At 34.4% G+C, this 22086-nt stretch overlaps 1 protein-coding gene across 1 annotated transcript; it reads right to left on the bottom strand.

Moving 5' to 3' along the window:
• Positions 1 to 1333: 1333 nt before the first annotated feature.
• Positions 1334 to 21149, bottom strand: LOC129261075 (cGMP-dependent 3',5'-cyclic phosphodiesterase-like). The gene is made up of 14 exons (XM_064099262.1): positions 21091 to 21149; positions 20315 to 20375; positions 15677 to 15737; positions 14352 to 14468; positions 13741 to 13779; positions 13038 to 13111; positions 10939 to 11016; positions 10132 to 10254; positions 9411 to 9604; positions 8518 to 8605; positions 7957 to 8079; positions 5943 to 6155; positions 5249 to 5394; positions 1334 to 4082 (listed from the first exon to the last, which is right to left on the bottom strand). Exons 1-14 carry the CDS (start codon positions 21123 to 21125, stop codon positions 3827 to 3829), a joined length of 1608 nt encoding a protein of 535 aa, XP_063955332.1. The 5' UTR covers positions 21126 to 21149; the 3' UTR covers positions 1334 to 3826.
• Between the last annotated feature and the right edge of the window lie 937 nt (positions 21150 to 22086).

Here is a 22086-nt window from a genome sequence, read left to right as displayed (position 1 = left end):
GCTGATAATAGGTATGTTGGCGGCCAATATTAAAGTATACACAGGGGTAGCCTTTCTTTTGGATGACCTGATGGAACAAATTTCGCTAAAACCAGATATCTGAATCGCGTTAAAACAAAAATTGCACATAGAATCACCCTGAGGAGAAAATATATCACCATAAACATTCAAATAGTACAATCTAATCCAACATAATATATATAGCCTGGTACAATATAGCTCACACCATGAAAAAAAAATAGAAAATCTGATATCTGTAGGAAAATTTTCGAGTAAACACAATGCATATTGAGTGTAGCAATTTACCTGAAATTTTTTTCATGAACCTTGTATTGCATGTATGCTAGATTCTAGCAAATGTCTTCAGACTAAATACTTTACAAGAACATTTTTGGGCCTCTTTAAAAGGAAACAGTTCAATAAAACAAGAATTGCTTTGGCATATTAAAAGCAATGACTGAAAGCAAAACTATATAGTTTGTATTCAAGCATTTGATTGGTAACAAAAGCTTCTGACAAAAAAACAACAACTATGAAATACAATATGCAAGCATTTAAAGACATGGGTCATAGTCTGTACACATAAAATAGTTTGTCAATATATACATCTATCCATAAGCAGCCAAGAAATTCAATGAAATACCTGAAATTAGCAATTTGTGTGAAAATAATATTATTTTGCATAAATTCTTACAGAGAGTTCAAAGCTTTTGTATAAATATGAATTCTCAATCTTCTCCCTCTAATATGCCCAAGGGATTATATATTTACATATTAATAAGCAAAAACAATAAAAATCTTTAGTGTGCATATGAAATAAAAAATGTATTACCACAATTATATTTGTAGCATGGGGAAGCTGTGAAAGCGGAGGAGGTCTTGTTACCAACACTTTATTTCAGTAGAAAACAAACATTTTACTAAAATTGTTATTATTTCATCAAGTGACCATCAGATGCTTTAACTGGATAGAACTATTGATATTGTCACACACTATTACTTCATCTAATGTACACAAATAGCACTGCAGTGGTTGCACAAAGAGCTATTAAGACTAACTTAACATCTTAGAAGCATTAGGTGGTGTTTTTTTTTACTCTTTGAAACAGTCATGGGTAAAAATTCCTAGTCATGGCATTTATTTCCTCAGGCTTCTAGACTTTCATCCACATTGTGCTGAACTCAACCCAGGTGAGATAAACAGGTACATGTACCTGGCATGATTCACAATAGGTTGCTGCACTGCAGTCAGGGTAATATTACGCAGCAATTAGAAACATTTGTACTGAACTCTTATACAAATGTTTCATTTTATAATAATTTGATTTCTTTTCCTGGTATGTGATGTTTGTGAGTCACATCATGTGTGAGAGATGCACACTACTGAAATTTCATCCCTAGATTTATGTTGGCACATTGATTATAGTCAAACTTTATGAGTCTTTATGAAACAACCCCTGGGCCTGTTGCACAAATCCTTTGCTATAAAAATACTCTGGCAAACAGAATTATGCAACATTCAACACATTAAAACAGTTTTTCATTTTCTATGCATCAGGCTCTAGGTCTATGTATACTTGTATAGATCTGGAATTACCAAGGAAATTGCATTCATGCACAAAAGTATTATTCAACAATATATGATTTTTTTTCTTTGGACTGTACTTCATACCTTTGAGCAACTATCTTGCTGGTCATGATTCAGTTGATAACACTTCAACCAGGACAATTAGCTTGTCAAATCTCCCAACTGTACTCTTCTGGGTGAGTGTTGCATGGGTGATTTGAAAGAAAATATTCCAGGTGGCCCAATTTATTGTAAAATGTATATTGTTGTTCCACTCTTCAACAACTCTGAAACATCCAGAAGAATCGGCTCAAAATCAACACAAAGACATGACTTTTTGTAAAGCAAACCTTCATATACTATTTGTGAAACAATGTGTACTGTTCATATGATAAAACAATTGAGAATGGCTTCAATAAATACATTTGTCGAAAAGAATGGGGAAAAAAGTGATTTGAAGTACTGGTCGGAGGGATGGTTACATTCATTTTTTATATAATCCTCCCACATATCAAGTAAATGCAGCGTATGAAGATATCAAGTTTGGATAATGGGTCTCCTTCTTATGAACATGAAAATAGCTTTATTTTGATTTTTAGGATTAAGCTGTTTGCACATTGGGCCAATGGAGATTTTTACAACGTGAATTCTCGCTACCCCAAATAGCGATTTCGCCGAGATCCGGGAAAATCCCTGTAACGCGCATTGCATTATGGGATAGCTTTTCGGTATTACAACTTCCTGTTCGGAAGTCCAATGCACTGTTTTGCAACAGTGCCGTCATGCACAACAACACAACGTCGCTTTCGCTCGGAAAGTTCGTGATCACAACCCTCTCTTTCACGATACAGTTTAACTGCCTAGTCACTAATTCTGCCCGACGCTTTCCATTGCACGGTATTCCTCTGTCAGTTAAGATTTTTTTTAAATTCCGAAACTGATTTTATATCCATTTTGTGGTCGACGAAAAATTGAACGAAATGAATGCTGTATATATTTAGCGTCTAGTCGAATGCGATCGTGATGTCAGGCCGGTCGCTAAATGCGAAATTTTAAAATATTCATTTTTTGTTTAATTTTTTTATAACCAAATAAAAACATGAATAAAAATTATTTTCACGTCAAATATATATATATTTTTTATTTATAATTCAAATGGAATCAAAACTGACCAAATTAAATAAAAAGTATTATAATCTGTACATATAACGCTGATTGGCATCGATTTCAGCGTGGTGGAAAACTCAGAATCGCGAACCTCGCGCGAGCATGACTCTGAACTGGAAGTGGTGATGACGACCCGACGGAGTGAAAATTATCTCGTCTCGCGCATTATGAGATTTTTGTTCCTATTTGGGGTAGCGAGAATTCAGTGTGAATTGAGTGTTAAGGTTATATTCAGCCATTTCGACATTTACTTACCTTCCCTTTCATTTGGTATATATGTTACTATAATCTTATAATCAAGGATTTATCAACATAACGGATGCATACTGCTCATTTAACTTTCAATCCTCAAAATAGTTCTTTGGCAATCAGTGGGCCAGAAAGACAAAAAATAAATTTGTGCAAAACTTAGATTCTCCAGAAGGGATTATTTTTTTTACATTTCTGCTTTGTAATCAACGAGTGATTTCGGTCAATGAAAATGACATGGAACATTGATATTTCAGAATTTCAGTAATAAACCACATGTGGACACACATTTGTAAGCATATATTTTTTTACTACATCCATATGTACTGCCAGACACACTCCAGTCGATATTTATCATTACTCCTTTCCTCCCTCAGAAGATTTGTTGATTTGAAAATGCACCATTCTCCTATTTGGTAACTATCTTAACAAAACCACCACTCTCTCACAGAGATGTTGATAATACAGTCGAGTGATTCTGAATATGTAGAATATATCTAGTAGAAATCTTAGCCACAATCAGGCTATACAGAGATACATGCTATCTGTCTTCATGAAAGCTATATCCTCCCGTGCTGCTCATATTATTCTTAAATCTGAACTGTTGTCACTCTGTTGAAGATTATCCAAAAGAGAAGGAGGTAAAATGGTGACATTTTCTTTGTTTGGGAATCTAATGCCCAATAGCACAAGTTCAGCTGTCATTGTTTGTTTACTCTCAACACTCAAGCCATCATCTGAGCGGTTGCTACTATGACCATCTATGACATATCTCCCCTTCTCCATATTACTGTGCTCATCCATCAAAGTGTCCAATCACCAGTCCGTCATGATGTCATCTCCTCACTTATGATTATCGTTGTGATCAATCTTATCTTCACCCTGTGCCTTAGCTTCTGTCTCTTCCCTGTCTTCGTCCTCCTCAGCCATCTTGTCTCCATTGAGCTCACTCTTGAACTGAATATGGAAAAAGTCTAGTGAGTTGGTGCTGCTAAGCCGTCTTTGTTTGGTCTCGTCTCTTAGCTTAGTCCACATCACTCGATTGGTCTCCACTGCATCCACCACTGTCTTAGTCCTGGGTAACACCTGACCAAGTACCCTAGAAAAAATACAAGAAATATCAACACTCAAGGTTTCATTCACCTGTAATAAACACCTCAGAATTTATTTGTTTTAGAAAATCAGGAGCAAGACAATGACAGAGCTAAAAGCTGTGGTTTTTCATTTAAGTTGAAGTTGATATGCATTCACATTCGTTTGTCTTTTTCCTCAAATAATGAGTGAATTGCACGCTGAGAAGGCAGGGTTCTGACTTCTCAGTGTGAGGGGGGTAAGGTCTATTAATGGATTTACCTGTAGAGAGGTAGGGCTATATGATCAAGGAATCCTATCTGTAGCTCTGGAATACAAGCCTTCTCTCTATCAAACATCTCAGGGTGAGGGGGTAAGGTCTATTAATAGATTTACCTGTAGAGAGGTAGGGCTATATGATCAAGGAATCCTATCTGTAGCTCTGGAATACAAGCCTTCTCTCTATCAAACATCTCAGGGTGAGGGGGTAAGGTCTATTAATAGATTTACCTGTAGAGAGGTAGGGCTATATGATCAAGGAATCCTATCTGTAGCTCTGGAATACAAGCCTTCTTTCTATCAAACATCTCAGGGTGAGGGGGTAAGGTCTATTAATAGATTTACCTGTAGAGAGGTAGGGCTATATGATCAAGGAATCCTATCTGTAGCTCTGGAATACAAGCCTTCTCTCTATCAAACATCTCAGGGTGAGGGGGTAAGGTCTATTAATAGATTTACCTGTAGAGAGGTAGGGCTATATGATCAAGGAATCCTATCTGTAGCTCTGGAATACAAGCCTTCTTTCTATCAAACATCTCAGGGTGAGGGGGTAAGGTCTATTAATAGATTTACCTGTAGAGAGGTAGGGCTATATGATCAAGGAATCCTATCTGTAGCTCTGGAATACAAGCCTTCTCTCTATCAAACATCTCAGGGTGAGGGGGTAAGGTCTATTAATAGATTTACCTGTAGAGAGGTAGGGCTATATGATCAAGGAATCCTATCTGTAGCTCTGGAATACAAGCCTTCTTTCTATCAAACATCTCAGGGTGAGGGGGTAAGGTCTATTAATGGATTTACCTGTAGAGAGGTAGGGCTATATGATCAAGGAATCCTATCTGTAGCTCTGGAATACAAGCCTTCTCTCTATCAAACATCTCAGGGTGAGGGGGTAAGGGCTATTAATAGATTTACCTGTAGAGAGGTAGGGCTATATGATCAAGGAATCCTATCTGTAGCTCTGGAATACAAGCCTTCTCTCTATCAAACATCTCTGGCGTTTCCAATCCCATGGCCTTCTCAAGGTCACCTTGACTGAAGAACTCATGATAGATCAGCTCCTGTATAAAGAACAAAGCAAACATGCCATGATAGTCAAGATATCTGCAGTGGCTCTTATACACGAAGGTGGCCCTTCACAGCTTATAATCAGACATACATTACCGCAGAACATCCTTCAAGGTGTAGCTGAGTCTGCATAAGTCAAGTAATCACCTTTATCAGACCAGTACCGCATAGCAGAAAAGCATAGCAATGAGACAATCGATTGTTGATCAGTCGCCAAGCTCTGAGTTTGTGTGACACTGGTTATGCCAAACAAATTCAATTGTATGAATTTTCAAACTCAAGCTGTAATTATTTCAAAACTTGCACTACATTTTAATTATATTCCTTCATTTGATTTTCTTCTCTATTCATGCAGGACCAGTTTTTCAGATATCTAACGCTTCCATTTGATAATAGCAAATAGTACTGAAATAAAAAAACAAACAGCCCATCAACAAATCATGCTATCCTCAATTCATCAATAAAATTACTGTACTTCTCAATCCACCTAAAAGTATTTAAAAAGGAATCCACATGATATGGAAGGAAAAATAAAACTTACAGCAATCTTCTTAGTCCAGGACCAGTTCTTGGTCTGGTCTGAAAGGTCACAGCATGTCATCAGCATGCAGAGTAGAAGCTTGTGATGTTCTGTATTGTCAACATCATACCCATCCTTAGCCATCTTCTCTAAGTCTTTATGGATCCTGAGATGATGGGCCAGGTCTGTAGCTAGGATGATGTCCTGGACCAGGTCTAGAGCCTTCTGGTATTCCTGTTGATAAAGGAATAAAGAGAGAGAGAGAAAGTGAATAACAGTGCCCTTTGTCACCTCACAAATATGATTCAAGTTAAAGTACAGAATGGGGTCTGCTTTTTTTAGGCAAGCACAAAACATAATGGTATACACATTTCTTTAAAAAGCTTTGTTATCTGATCCGGGATCAGGATGAAACATGTGGCCTAATTGACAGCAACCACCATAGTATCAAAGAAGATAATTATCGAGCGAACTTAGTCAGATGACAGTGACAGGACATTCATTAACTAACCATCCAATGAATGACCATATTCCGTAGGTTAATGCCCCCTCTCAACAAACATGGTTTGATCCTTCTAGTAATGTTTCATCAATATAAGAATTTATTATGAAACATCCCCCTAGAGATCAAATGGTTTGTTTCCATATTTCATTAAATTTGGGCCATATCACTACCCCTTGAACTTTATAATCACCAAGGAAATTTAATGTCATGTTCAGATGAACATATCAACAGGCAATCATTCCAATAGTCATGTATGTATAGTAAGGTTACAACAATGGAAGCTCAGGAGCTGATTCGTAAAACTAGAAGAGTATTCAAATTATCCAAATAGTCCAATCTTTTCAAGTTATAATGATTGAACAGATGGAAACAATGTATAATGTAAGTGGGTTCAAGTAAACTAGATTATCTAACAATGCATTTTTTTCTTCTCATTCAGAAGCCTTGGTCAAAGCACATTCACTTGCTCCATGCTTTGAATGCCAATAACATTTCAATGGTCCAGGGTCAGCTCTGCCCTATTGTACATCCAGAATAATGCAGTCTTCAGAAGACAATTGCCAAATAGTATTAAAGTAACCAAGTGACATGCGGCACAAGGACTGGCTTATTCAGCCGTTTATGGATAGGTACTTTCAGGCAAGAATTTTTGTCACAAACATTCACTGTATGCAGAAAATCTGAAGTTGCATAGTAACCTTGAAAGGTGCCTCTTCATTGGTCAGAGCCGGCTAATGTTTAATGCATGATCTAGTGCTCCTACTAGGGGTGGTAAACTCCTAACTATGAACCAAACCACCTGCACTCTTGACAGGTATATAAGGGAAGTTCACCTAGGCCTACATGTAGGTTGTGAGCAGTCGAGCGAACAAGGCCAGGATACAGTGACACATGTAACCAACATGATGACATCATACATCCATGAACAACACAAGACTATACAACATGCCTTACCTCTATCTCACCTTTTCACTGTATCCTGGTCTTGTTATTATCTATTTATGCAGGCCGTTTTTCGCCAGCATGAATGGGTAATGCTAGTGGGGCTGCGTTTTTTACTCGATTTGAAGTATTTTAAATGGGATGTTCTCCCTGTTTTCAAGTACTACTTGCACTTCTAATTCAAATAGTGACCTTTACCCTAAAATCTCTCTCAATTAATTGACTCAACCAAGCCTTTGTTGAACTGAGGCTTTCTTCGCATATGTTGGGTATTTCAATTTCATGAATGTAGAACAATTTTATGAATTTTGTAGAACAATTTCATTTTGATATTTGCTATAGTATAATAACTTAGTCTTATATAGCGCTTTTCATGAAATCAAAGCGCTTCACAATGTAGAACATACAAAAGTTAAATTAGAAATCATAACTAAAAATTAAAAAATATCAAGGACACTTGTAAATAAGGCTATGTTGAATATGCTTTCTTCATGAGGTACGTCTTTAAATTGGATCGAAACGATGTGATATTTGGGATATAGCAGCCTTCTGGTGGGGATCAAGGGGGGGGGTGGAAATTGATCTTACGTCTCTGTTAAGGTTCTCAAAGATGTTACATCCCTCTGTGTTCAAGATACACATGGCCTGTGCAAAATGATGCCTCTCCATAACTGATCCTTCTGAGCTATACAAAGCTGCAAGTACTGATTGCTATAAAAAAGAAAACAATCATAAAAATGGTCAAAAAGTCATCAATGTTGAAAATAATCTTCAAAGTGAAAAAAAATCAAAGCCAAAACGTCATCAAAGTAGTTAAAAAGGCATCAAAGTGGTAAAAAGGGTAATCATAGTTGTTAAAAGGCATCAATGGGGTGAAAAAGTAATCAAAGTGGTTAAACTGTAACCAAATTGGTCAAAAAAGAATCAAAGCGGTCAAAGTCATCAAAGTGGTTAAAATATCATCATTCATAACACACAAATAGGAAGTCAGAGGACTTGGTGCACATGAAAATTATACTCAGATTAAAAAAATGGCTTAAATGTAGTTCAGGGTATGAGACTTTACCCATATTTTCACTTAAGATATCATGCACAAATCTAAGATAAATCAAATATATTTGTGGATCAACAATAAGATGATAAACTTACTGAATGAACTTGGAAGCTGTTGTTTGTTCCTCTGTGGTCTAAGTCATGACATAGACAGGCTACAAATAATCCAAACACCTCCATCTCACTGTAAGTATATAAGAAAGTTGAAGTGTGAACATTGAACCCTGAACCCACTCCCTTCTCTGAAAAAAATATATACAAATCTCCAAGAAAAAAATAATTGTTGTCGTCATCATCATGATGATCATCATCATCACCATCATCATCATCACCATCATCATCACCATCATCATCATCACCATCATCATCCGCATCCTCCTCCTCCTCATCATCATCATCACCATCACCATTGTTGGAAATTCCCAAATTATAGAAAATTAGCAAAGAATAAGGAGAGAAATCATCAAAACAAAAATTCAAACAAGGTGATATAAAACTTGAAATGTCAGGATACAAATCATTATGTGTTATGCAAAATTGGCATTTGGTCTACACTTAAAAACATCCTTATATTGGTCTCACTCATATTGCTAAATCCGTATCTGTCTACTGACCACCTCACCATTCACCAATTTTGTTTTATTTCCAGTTTATTAGGGTAAATCCATTTTATCTAATCTTGTATTGGATTAACACCATTTTGTCTATTTGGTTTTACAAACTGTTTATAAATGAGTTTGATTAGTAGATGAAGTTGATATTATAGCACCTAGACATTAGACTAAATGAGAATTAGTCTAAGTGGGTATAAGTCAAATCATAATATAGACCAAACAGCAATTAAGGGAAATTCATATAAGACCAAATGAGTAAATTCCACATGGTATTAGACTTACAAGTACTTACAAGTAGACCAACTGTTTGTATCAGATAGTACACAAAATACTAAAACACTAGAGAAAATCTGAAAAGATTGAAGAGGTTCTTACGTGAGGACATTGAGGGAGTCTAGATTCTTGTAGAGAAGGTAGCAGAAGTGACCGACGGTAAAGGCATGGTACCAGTTATGGTAAGGAGGATCCCTGTAGCCTCTTTTTACCAGCATACAGAACTTGGCTAAGGTTCTCCTGTTGATGCGCCAGCGGTTGATCATACCCATGTCCTCAAACATACACATGCATGCCTGAAAGAAGAAAGGGGAAGAATAACTTCTACTAAAGGCTGTTGAAGTCATCATCATACATGTATAATCATCATCAGTAATGCAACGGCTGTCATCTCTGACAGTATCAACATAACTATTACACTCACTATCAGCATTATTGTCGCCATTCTCATTTCACATTTCTCAACTATCATTGTAATTATCATTTACAATGATGTCATCTTTACACTATTCCTGAATCTTTCATCATCATCATCTTTGACATTGTCACCATCAACACATCACCATCATCATTACCATCTCCACCAATACCATGATTACCACCATCATCAAAATCAGCATCAGCATCATCAATGTCATCATCATCAATGTCATCGCCATCATCATCACCACCATCATCATCACCACCACAACCATCAGCACTGTCATCAGCACAACCACTTATTAAGACTTCCATTCTTCTCAAAACTACCACTGTACTTTCCATCATCGTTTGGTTCCATTTCCTAACATAATCTTTGTCATTCATCCTCACTACCACCTACCTTAAGTGTTTCTGAGTCTGGGATACTACGAGGGGAGTATGTGAAGTTTGATATCCTTGGACTGAAGGCTTTGATTGAGGGTATGTCACTGCTGAGAAGTACCTTGGTCTCATCTTCTCCAACCTGGAAATGAACAAAGAAAATAACAAGAAATGGGTTTCGGAATCCTTTAAAAATATACACTTCCTAATTGAACGTAGGTTTTTTTTTTTTATTCTTACAAAATACACAACCTTATTGCAAAGTTTTGTACTAAAAAATTAAAGAGTTGATATCCAAAGACCTGCTTCACTAGCTACATGTACATGTATGAATAACTGACATTGAAAGTAGGTCAAAACCTGCTGGTAATCTTGTAATCTTTATCCCCTTCTTTCTTAGCGCTTTGAAACGTAAAAAGCGCTTTATAAATTTTGTGTATTATCATTATTAAAATGGAGCCAGCTGAAATTCCAAAGGGTGTTTCAGAAAGAATATGAATGACTGGAATAAGGCACACCAACAACTTTCTCAATCAAAGTTAAAAATGCAAAAAGGACTGTCAACACACCTTTTAGCACAAACTACAATTTATCACCAAAATTTGATGAAAATTACTTGAAATTGTGAGATTATCTATTAAAGTACCTAGGGCTGGTCTAGGGGGAAAAAATGGCTCATATTTTAGCACTTTACATTTCAGTGAATATTTCCATTCTTTTATCTTTTGATGTCATTAAACGAACTTGAAAGCTTGTAATAATCTTTTGCCATCCTTCCTATAAATGAAATATGACTTCAACATGCCTAAGTAGCATATAGACCTACCTCCATATGATACATCATAAGCTCATTGGCTAGTGTGCTGCGGTATTGAGCATCCTTCATCTTCTTGTATAGCAAACTCTAGAAAAGATAAATATCATAATAAATAAATAAGGTTATTCATATTTTATCTTGGGTAGTGTTTGGTAAAGCATTCTGTATGATATGCATGTACAAAACAAATGCCTGGAACATATTGTTAGTTGCTGTTGAAATCAAATTCTATTTTTCGATAATTCAACTCTTTTTATTTTAATGTAAATAAGAAGATCATTCTAATTTTACATAAAGAATGATTCTTAATTTTGGATTGAAAATTTAATGTTAATAAGCATCTAATAATAATAATCGGCATTTATATAGCACCATCTATCTAGAAATATTCTACATTCTATATTTGATGTTATTATTAATTTATTATTATTATTACCCTGGATTTAGCTCAAGCTGCCTTTCATATCTAAATGTAGAGTTTATTATTTTATTAGGATTATAGGAAATTCACTCCCATTATGCTAACATATGTCCAAATTTGACCATAAGAACGGGTCACCAGTCGTACATTAAGCCATGCATAGACTTACAAACATCCCAAAGAGCGCAAACATGGAGGGACTATTATTCATAAATAGCTCTAATAAGGGTCTGAATTTAATGAAATAGAACATTTCTATAATAGCAAACCTCTCAGCAACTTTTGATCTGGTATTTTTATGAATCACAACTCAATGAGAGACAAGTGCATTATCTAGTGCTCTTGGTTAACAGCAGCAGCTTATGACTTAATAACTGTTTTTTCCTCCTCTTCTTTGTATCATACCACACCTCAATATCAACCTCAGTTATTTAATATGATAAAACCTTTTAGATATGATTAACATCCCTATAAATGATTATCAGATTACTATAATACAAGTTCAGCTGTTAAATAGATTAAAAAGATACTTAAGATGGAATACTGAATTCTGAAATCCCACTAGTGCAAAGTGTGAACAGTTCTAAAACCAAATGTAGGTGATCAATGGTGTCCTATTGGCCACTCCCAATTTACTTTCAACGATTGTACTTTTTTCATCCTTGGGAATCAAGATGAGTTAAATAATTGAAGCTATATTATGAGATGTTAACTTCTCAACTCATTGCTTTACTTAGATTTGACAAAACACTTCAGAATATCATTAAGACCTGGTGAGTGCTTCATGAAGAATTTGGTCAATGATTTTCACTGAATATTGTTACAAGCTACTGCAAATCCTTGCACCTGATTGGCTGACAGCAAATTAGTCAGCGAAAATCACTGACAAAAGTTTTCATGAAATGCTACCCAAGAGAGCTCAGTTCACATGACAGGAATCACTCAAAATTGACTTAGTCCTAGTGCACTGTTCATTTTCATAGACAGAACATTAAATATGAATCTCGATCCAACCAGACTCTTAAAGCAGATTGTGTCATTCTGAAGAAATATTATATTAGGAATAAATAAACCGTACAAAAGAATAATCTACTGCAAGTTATGGAAGGTAATAAGTCACATCTTCAGAGAATGGAGGACACCCAACAGCATGAATGACAGATGACAATATTACATAGGCTACGTAGATTCGAATCACTGCAGCTGGTTAATATGCCATCATGTGATCATAGCTACAAGGATCACATTTGTTATATTCTAGGTTTTGACAACATCTCAGTGAATATAATTGCTAAGTATTGTAAACTGCCATGGTATATTCACTGAGGTAAAATCACTTGCTGCTTTCGCAATCAGGTAGTTGACTTGATTTACCCGCTAGTGAGTACGCATCAAGCACACATCTGCTATATTTTTCTGATCTACATAGACTCTATAATATAACAGATATTGCCTAATCTATTTGCTAATAAATAACATTTAACTTCCCCTTGTTTCCAAAGCTATATTTATCCGTTGGAGAATATTTTCCCTCAGTGATGCATGCACTGATAATCCCTTTGGCAAAACATAACTTCGTCGGGGAAATGAAATGTTATATTCAAACTCTAGGTAGGCAATAAACATATATCTCACATAAAGTCAATAGATGGGAATAAAAAGATGCAAGTACAAAAAGGGATCTTACATGTACAATACTGATTCCACAGTAGATGGAAAATGCTGATGCCACATCTTCATCATGTTTTGTGAAGAACAGACCTGAAAGAAAAGAGCCATCATATGTTATTGGAATGATGAATTCAGACAATGTTGATTAACAACAAATTGATAATATTGATGCAAGGTAATAAGGATCCTTCTAAATATCATTTGGCATCTATTGAATTTTTTTCATCAATATAAAAAAAAGGGGGGAGGGTTAGATTGGCTTTCACATATTGTAATGGTCAAACAGAAAGCAACAAATAATTAGATGTGATTTTAATATGGTTTGTTTTGTTTTGTTTTCCAATTCCTGAAGATTTTCAATGTCACATGAAACTTTCTAGTCAGACCACTTCCTGCAATCGGTATGTCTACAGATCCAACATAAACAAAGGAAAGATATTCCAATAACCCTCTCTTTTTGAAAGGGTTTAATGTATATATACATTAAACCCTTTCAAAAAGAGTATATATACTACAATCTTACAGTGGATGATCCAACAGTCAACACGACCCTATTTCACAAAATACAACTATGGTAACTTTACCATTATGGCAACTACTATGGTAGTCTCAATCGTGATCGGCTGCTGAGCCCTGTTACCAAGGAAGTTGCCTTAAAGGCAAAGCAACAACAGTTGTAAGTCCTTTGTGAAACGTGGCCCTGCAGTATTCTCACTTACCATTGATTTTATTGCATAGTTCAGCAATTCCAACCACAGCTGTAAACATAAAGGAGAAAATACAAAAAGTTTAAGAAACGAATTCATACAAATAATGACATAGTTAATGAGAAAACAAAACCATGGACTTGAAGAAAAGAAATTCATATAAAAAAGAAAGTAAACTATTCATTAATGTACATCTGTAAACATAATTATCTAATTATTTGTATACCTTGAATATGAATGCAGATTTTTAAACAGAGAAATATGGATTGAAAAATAAGGATACATATCAATGTTATTTATTATCTATTATATTTTTTATTCATACTTCAAATCATTTCTAATTTGAAATATTTTCTTGAACATATTCCTGCTTCCGTAGATTATCAAAACAAATAAAAGCATTATTCTTTTCACAGAAGAGAAGAATCAGTAATAGAATTACGAACTGAATAAAAGATCACTCAGAAAAGAGAAGTAAAATTAAAAAACATCCCAATAAATTGAACTTGGTTTATTCACTGACTTCAAAACTAATATTGAATTTCGATAGGTTTGATACAGTGATATCCAGTACATTGTGTTTCACAACTACATGGTTTAGTATAAAATATAATATAGCATACTTGGTCCATCTCTGATAGGGAAACACAGGATATTCCTGGTCCTAAATCCTGTACTATCATCTACTCCTCGATAGAATAAAGGGTGAGAGTATGCATCCTTGATGTTCAAGATGTTACCTGCAAACGATGAGGGCAGCATATTAAATCAGTGAAGGATGAAACAGATATCTCTAATTGTACAGTTTGGTTTCTTTTCTATCTCTTCTTAGAAATGGCATACAATATTATTATCATATCACCAAACACAAGTATTTACATCATGAAATATATGACCCTCCTAAACAAAATATCCAATGGATAGGACATTGTATATTGAAATATGAGCATAATTTGAAACCTTTTAGTGTCTGATCTTTTGCAAACTAAGTAACCCAAATGAAACTGCTAAAGCATGGTTCTGATGTTGGTGCTAAAATCTAGTATTGGAATTGTGGAACACGGACATCAATAAGCACTTGAAATGAGAGAATGTCAGAATTTAAGTGTAAGATCTTTGAAGAAAAAGTAATATCTTTTAAAGTTGAGTATTAGATAACGTGATCAGTATCATCCTCTAAAACTTCCATTGGTGCTTGGGGCTCAGTTTGACAGCCTTAACACATTCTAAACATAAAAAACCCAACACTAAACACTGTACTTAAAAACACTAAAACGAGTCATTTAGATATAAGATCTAGTGTGGAAGCTCTCATACATTAAAGGTAAAGTCCACCCCAGGAAAATGCTGACTTGAATAAATAGAGAAAAATCAAACTAGCATAGTGCTGAAAATTTCATCAAAATCGGATGTAAAATAAGAAAGTTATGACATTTTAAAGTTTCGCTTATTTTTCACAAAACAGTGATATGCACAACTAGGTGAGTCAGTCGATGATGTCCATCACTCACTATTTCTTTTGTTTTTTATTGTTTGAATTATATAATATTTCCTTTTTTATAGATTTGACAAAAAGACCAACTTGACTGAACCATATAGTATCAAACAATGCTGATTCCACATGTTCAGGGAGGAATTAATCGTTGTATCACTTGACAATGAGGAGAAAATGAGAATATTTAATATTTCATATAATAAAATACAAAAGAAATAGTGAGTGGATGACGTCATAGTCTCCTCATTTGCATACCAGCCAGGATGTGCATATAACTGTTTTGTGAAATTAAGCGAAACTTTAAACTGTCATAACTTTCTTATTTTACATCCGATTTTGATGAAATATTCAGTGTTGTGCTTGTTGGATTTTTCTTTTTATTCAAATCAACTTTTTGTTGGGGTGGACTTGTCCTTTAAATAAGGGTAGGAGTATTCACACTATGATTCTAACCTGTACTAGCGACATGACCAGCAATGCCATGTGTGATAGGAATCCTCACTTCACCAGATTCCTGTAAACGAAAACAAAAATCATTTCTAAAATCATAAAAAAGCACTCCAAAACAATATGTTCATACAAATATACCTTCACAAAGTTTCATACTGAATTAAGGAAATGAAAAGAAAACATTATTCCTTATTCCATATTGTTAGATTGTGGTGCGTACAAATAATTCCATAATGCCAAAAATCTTTGTTGGCTCTTTAGTAAATATTAGTTCGTATCTTGCAAATATCACTCATTCATATTAAATGAGCCAATGAGGGTAATTTGTAATCACCAAAATCATTCCGTGCCAGTGAGGAAACACAAACACACACACTAAAAACATTGAATAAACTTGCATCCAAGCAGTACATAACAAAAACATGGATTATAAAGCTGAGTGAATCTCTGAAGTTTTCAATTACACACTTATTTCTCATCATCTGCAGACCTCCCATCCCAACTACAAAATAACTTCAACGATCTTGTTCAAAGATAGGAAAAAAATATTGATCCCCACAGGTATGCATGGTAGAAGTTATTTACTAAAAAAATAATAATAATTCTGTAAAAACATAAGTTTAGTTTGGTCAAAAGTCAGCATCTTTCTTCCAATTTAAATATGGATGGAAGGTGTGGAAACGATTGCTTTGACTTCAACCACAGGCAATGCATACTGGCTGTGACTCACACTTCAGCAACAATCGCTCTGAAGTTAATATCACATATGATATATCTCAACTTAAAATTCTAGGTTTATGATTGGTCAATCTGCAGTCATAGAATTACAACTGACTTGTTAGTAACTGCTAGGACATATCTAGTGTGAATAAGAACATATCCCTATTAAAAGAAATCTCCAAGGCTTCATTATATTCCTAGACTATATTATATATCATACAAGATCTGCTAATCTTCAATCTTGAAGGAGGCAGATCAACCCTGAAGAAGAAGATGGGGCAATGTTCCTTTTGATAAATATCATTCACATGCTTTAAGTAAAAAATCGTTTTAGAATTCCCCTTCATAAAAAGAGGAAAAAAATATAAGAAAGGAACTTCATCCTTCACCTTTGCATAAGAATCAAAAGTACCATGTAAAAATTAGATAGACAGTTGTTTAAAAACAACATAATTTTCTGTAAATAAAAATGAATGAGACTTATAATAATCTGTACTCAAATAAATCAATATCGAAAAAAAAAATGAAATTGATTGTCAATACTATAAATAAAGAGGGAGATCTCCCTTAACCAACCCAGAGAGGTGTGTACCAATGAAAGGAAGATAATAAGCCCTACTTAAAGGACAAGTCCACCCCAACAAAAACTTGATTTGAATAAAAAGAGAAAAATTCAACAAGCATAACACTGTAAATTTCATCAAAATCGGATGTAAAATAAGAAAGTTATGACATTTTAAAGTTGCGCTTCATTTCACAAAACATTTATATGCACATCTCGGTCGGTATGCAAATGAGGGAACTGATGACATCACTCACTCACTATTTCTTTTGTATTTTATTATTTGAAATATGAAATATTTTTATTTTCTCGTCATTGTCATGTGAAATGAAGTTTCATTCCTCCCTGAACACGTGGAATTCCATTAATTTAACATTTTGTGCTTCAGGCAAGGAGGTCCTAATCATCAAATTCGTAAAAATTGAAATATTGTATAATTAAAACAATAAACAACAAAAGAAATAGTGAGTGAGTGACATCATCGACTCTCTCATTTGGATGTAACTGGCTCGTTCATATAACTATTTTGTTAAAAATAAGCGAAAATTTGAAATGTCATAACTTTCTTATTTTACATCCGATTTTGATGAAATTTTCAGCATTGTGCTTGCCTGATTTTTCTCTATTGATACAAATCAACATTTTTCTGAGGTGGACTTGACCTTTAAAGTTTTATGGGCGGGGTAAGTAAGACCATAAAATTGTGAATATGAGCTGGTAACTTATTCCATAGAACAAGCGAAATTACAGAAAGAAGTTGTTCACCCAAACTGAAAATAATCTGGGACCAGAATATTGGCTGCAAAGAGGAAGATGAAGAATGGAGGAAGAAGAGTGTATAAAATGAGGCTGCTACAATGCTTAAACTAACCCAAGGCCACTATGGCCATGGCCTTGATTGCTCCTCTTATTTGCTGTAGATATTTTTATGCCCTTTTGATTTTTTTCTCCCATTTGAGCTGTAATTTAGAAATGTGCCGAATAGAAAGTGGCATTGCCCTTATATCAAAATTCAAGTCTAGCTGCTATTCAACATATCTACAGGTATGGGCAATGCTATGAAGAATAGTGTAAATCAGAATTTGTGTTATCGAATGGGAAAGCCAAGAAGTGACTGCAATAAATGGAATAATATCTTCTGATTTTCTAGAGAGAGAGAGATACAAGCCTTATAAATTTTGCCATATTTGTAGTTGAAGTAAATGCGATTATAAATTTCATTTAAAAAAAAATCAAAATTGCAAGAATCTATAGGATAGGATATAAAGGCATGGATTAGTTTCTGAGAAGTCAAGTTGGCTGACCGAGTAGCCTCCTAATTTTCCCAATCTTGAAAACAGAAAAGAATGCGGACATATATATAATCACTAGAGTGGTAAGACATGGGCCCAATGACACAAGACTTGCTGACTGATCATAGGGCTAATTTTCATCATTGATTACACTGATCATCATGTGCAATCAATGGATCAAATCAATTGTATGATCAATCATTAAGTCTTGTTATACAGGGTCCTGCTACCTCAAATCATCAACAAAATCACACTTTTAGTTGATTGCTAAACTTTATAAAATTCTAAGAGTAATTTCATGCCTGAACAATGGCTCTCTGCAAAGAGAAGATATTCTTATTAAATGAATATAGTGGTGTTGTATCCAGGTGTTCTCCTCAAACATGGTGCAGAGTGGAAGCTGTGTTTAAATCAAACTTAAAAAAACAAGTCCAAAATACATGCTTTTCATTGGTTGAAAATCAACTTGGGTTGAATTTTAGAGTAGTGTTTGCTTGTAGGTGTTTCTGAAAATGGCCTTGAATGGTCAGTTTGTTTAAATAAAAGTATCTGTTGTCCTAATAGTAATGTTAAACTCTTAAAAGTATCACCAACATGCTTTATACTGGAAATTTAGAAAAAGAAACAACACATTCACTCTCCAGCATTCCCCAAAATGACCCAGGGTTTCTTCTCACAAACAGTTGTGATTGATCCAATTGGTCTCAACTATGGAAAGCCAGTAATGTCATTATCTAGATACAATGCATTTTGGCAGCGCTGCTACAGCTCGGTTCATAAAGAGTTAAAACTATGGTAACTTTGCCATTATAGCAATTACTCGCTCTACCGACTTAGTTGTGAAGCACAGCAGAGGATAAAACATAGGCCTAGAGATACTGCATTATATAAATTAACAATATTATGATCATAATTTTAATCATCATTCTCATCACCATTATCATCCATCATCATTATCAGTATCATCATTGTGTCAGCTAAATTATTAATTTTTTAATGACAATTATGCAAACATTGTTGTTTTTACCAACCAGTGAGCTTTTATTATTATTATTTTTTAATAGTGCATAGCCCTACGCAAATACATACATGTATAAATGATCATGACATTGAGGGCTGTCCATATTTGAGATTTATTGGACCTATCACATCTCTCGTAAGACAAGACCCAGATCACAACCTTCTTTTCAGTACTAGAAAGAAATACAGAAAGTCCAACCCAAAATGCAGGTATTATAGAAGGCAGTCAGGCTAACATATTAGGTCCTATAGATACATACCTCATGTGACTTGTTAGATTGTATCTAAAACCAGATTTAACAAGAATATCATCAATGATTGCTCTAGTGTTTGGATGTAAAGGGACTACTCAACCATGAGATGAAGTTAACTTGTACAAAGAGAGTACTATCAAACCAACAAAACAGTGAAATGTAAAAACTTTTTAAAAAAAGACAGAGTGGAGTAATTATATAAGTTTAATAAGGCTCAAAAACTTTTGGCTGTCAATATTCTAAAAATAAAACCATTATTATAACACTATCTCAGGGGCCACGGAAGCAGGGGGGGGGCAGCTTCAGCCCCCCACTTTTTTTCCCAAACTGTGTACAAAAACATAAAAATGACCATATGATTGTGATTTTTTGCATGGTCAGCCCCCCCCCCCCACTTTGAAAACCATTCCCTGTATCTAACAAAACTAAAAATGTCTGTAACTTAATTACTCTTCTATCTTCTATTCGCTCAAATCAACTTGATCTCAGGGAAGAGTAACCTTTTAATTTTTATAATCGTTGGCAAATAATGAGTCTATAAACTCACTTTAGTTTAAATTAGTGTTTTAACAGATCATATCAAATTAGCAATGTAAAATTTCAAAGTTGAAATTGCTCATAAAAAGTCAAAATCAATTAAAAATGAGAGCAATTAATCAATAACATCTAACAAATGGAATAAGAAGTTTGAAATGATGTTTGGATGAGAGAACTACTCTATGTAATTTCCTACACATAAGATAATAGCCAAATTAAAAAAGGGAACAAGGATTATTGACAAAGTTTTCCTTACCAGCTGGCCATCAAATACTTTGGCTACGAGCTCATCATTTTCCACAAGAAACAGGGAACATCTAGAGTAGCAGAAAGAACAAGAAAAGCATGGGCATTTTTAGTGAAGTTGTCATAACTGAGACATTTGCCTCACACATTATTACTTTTAATCTGTAAGGTTGCCCAAACATCAATTTTTTTAATTGACAATTTCAATTCTGGCTAAAAATGTATAATTAAAAAGATCTATCTACAGAGGGAAGAGACAAGCACTCAAGATAAATGATGGTTAGACATTTCTTAATCCTCGGGCTGGTTATCAAATTATTGATGAAATCCAATTCTACTTCACTTGGTTGAGTCTCATCAGGTGTTTCCCTTATTAAGAATGAGTTTATTCATTATTGCATACCATGCTCTTTAGGTCAATGGCCCTTGCGAACTTGAAGACTGAAAGTGAACTAACTAATTTAGATCCATATCACCTTTACATGACCCTGTGAAAATTTAATTGAAATGCACCCTTGGTATTTCCTCTCAAGAGTACATAAAAATAGAAAAGCTGTTTGATGAATTTCTTGGTCAAACAGTAAATGTTATGTTTGTTGTAATTTTTTAATATGTTCAAATGAATGAATTCCAAATTACATTTTGTGGAATGTGAAACATCAAATCAAAATGATGGGTGTTTTGAAAAGCTCAGGTGATCCATGAGTTTATAATTCTTTACACTTTCAGACATTATCTTTCTTTTTCAGACTTTCTTGTAAATATGATTAATGTTGGTAGTCTTACCTTTCAGCCTGAGTTAAGTTCCTTGCTTCTTGCATGATCTCTCTCAGGAGTACATACACATCATCTGTGGACATCAAACAAAACAACCAGTCAGTCAGTAGACTAGACTTTTCTTTAAAATGCCTATGAAAGATTTCCAACCTTTTAAGCAAAGAAAACTATTCACTTTTACTTTACTTTTCTGTAGAGTAGTAGTATTATTTCTAAAACGGGACACTAATGATGGTCTGTGATGAGTCTCAAATTTCAGTAGACTAGACTATCAAAAGTTCATCAAATGTCTATGAAACATTTCCAACCTTTTAAGGAATAAAAACCTTTCACTTTTTACTTTCTGTCGACTATTATTATTATTATTATTGGTATGTGATTGGATCTCAAATTTCATTGATACTGCCTCAAAGAAATATATGATATAAGTGTGTGGTCAGGATGATGTAAATCGAAAGACTGCATGCTTGTTAGATTGTCACACAGTATCTACAGAGAAATATTAGTTGTCAACTTGTGGTCATGATCACAAAATGAATCGTAACCAAAATAGCCATCTCATGTTTGTATATGAATACATGATATACATGTACCAGATACCCTGCCAGTGGCCCTGTTATAAGCAAAAAAAAAAAAAAAAAAACATTAGGCATGTGTCTCTAAAGAGTCTTTTCTCCCAAACTACTGTATATTATAAAGCATGCCAAAATATGCCTATTCCCATTATTTTTTTCACTGTTATAGCATACATCTTTCTTGAAGTACTTAATAAGTGTACTCGTTCAGACTGCATGTACGTCAAAACATAATATGAACCATGATAATTATGTTGATTTCATAATATTCTCTCACTTAACTGTTGCTCACTGCAACCGAGTCAGAACCAAAAAAGAAATCAAAATAGCCCGCAAAATGGAATTGTTTATACTGTAACCATACCAACCACGCATTTATAGCATAGTTTTCTTAGAGGCAATGATAATAAATTTCAGGGATATATTACAA

Source organism: Lytechinus pictus, chromosome 5 (assembly GCF_037042905.1).
Source record: "Lytechinus pictus isolate F3 Inbred chromosome 5, Lp3.0, whole genome shotgun sequence".
Taxonomy (NCBI): domain Eukaryota; kingdom Metazoa; phylum Echinodermata; class Echinoidea; order Temnopleuroida; family Toxopneustidae; genus Lytechinus; species Lytechinus pictus.
This window is presented reverse-complemented; position numbering and strand designations above follow the sequence as displayed.

Excerpts from the sequence above, each read along its gene's own strand:
- LOC129261075 (XM_064099262.1), bottom strand. The coding sequence starts at position 21,125 with ATGCAAGAAGCAAGGAACTTAACTCAGGCTGAAAG. Across the intron at positions 20,376-21,090 it reads AACTTAACTCAGGCTGAAAG|ATGTTCCCTGTTTCTTGTGG; the intron begins GTAAGACTACCA and ends CTGCTACTCTAG. Across the intron at positions 15,738-20,314 it reads AAGTATTTGATGGCCAGCTG|GAATCTGGTGAAGTGAGGAT; the intron begins GTAAGGAAAACT and ends TTTCGTTTACAG.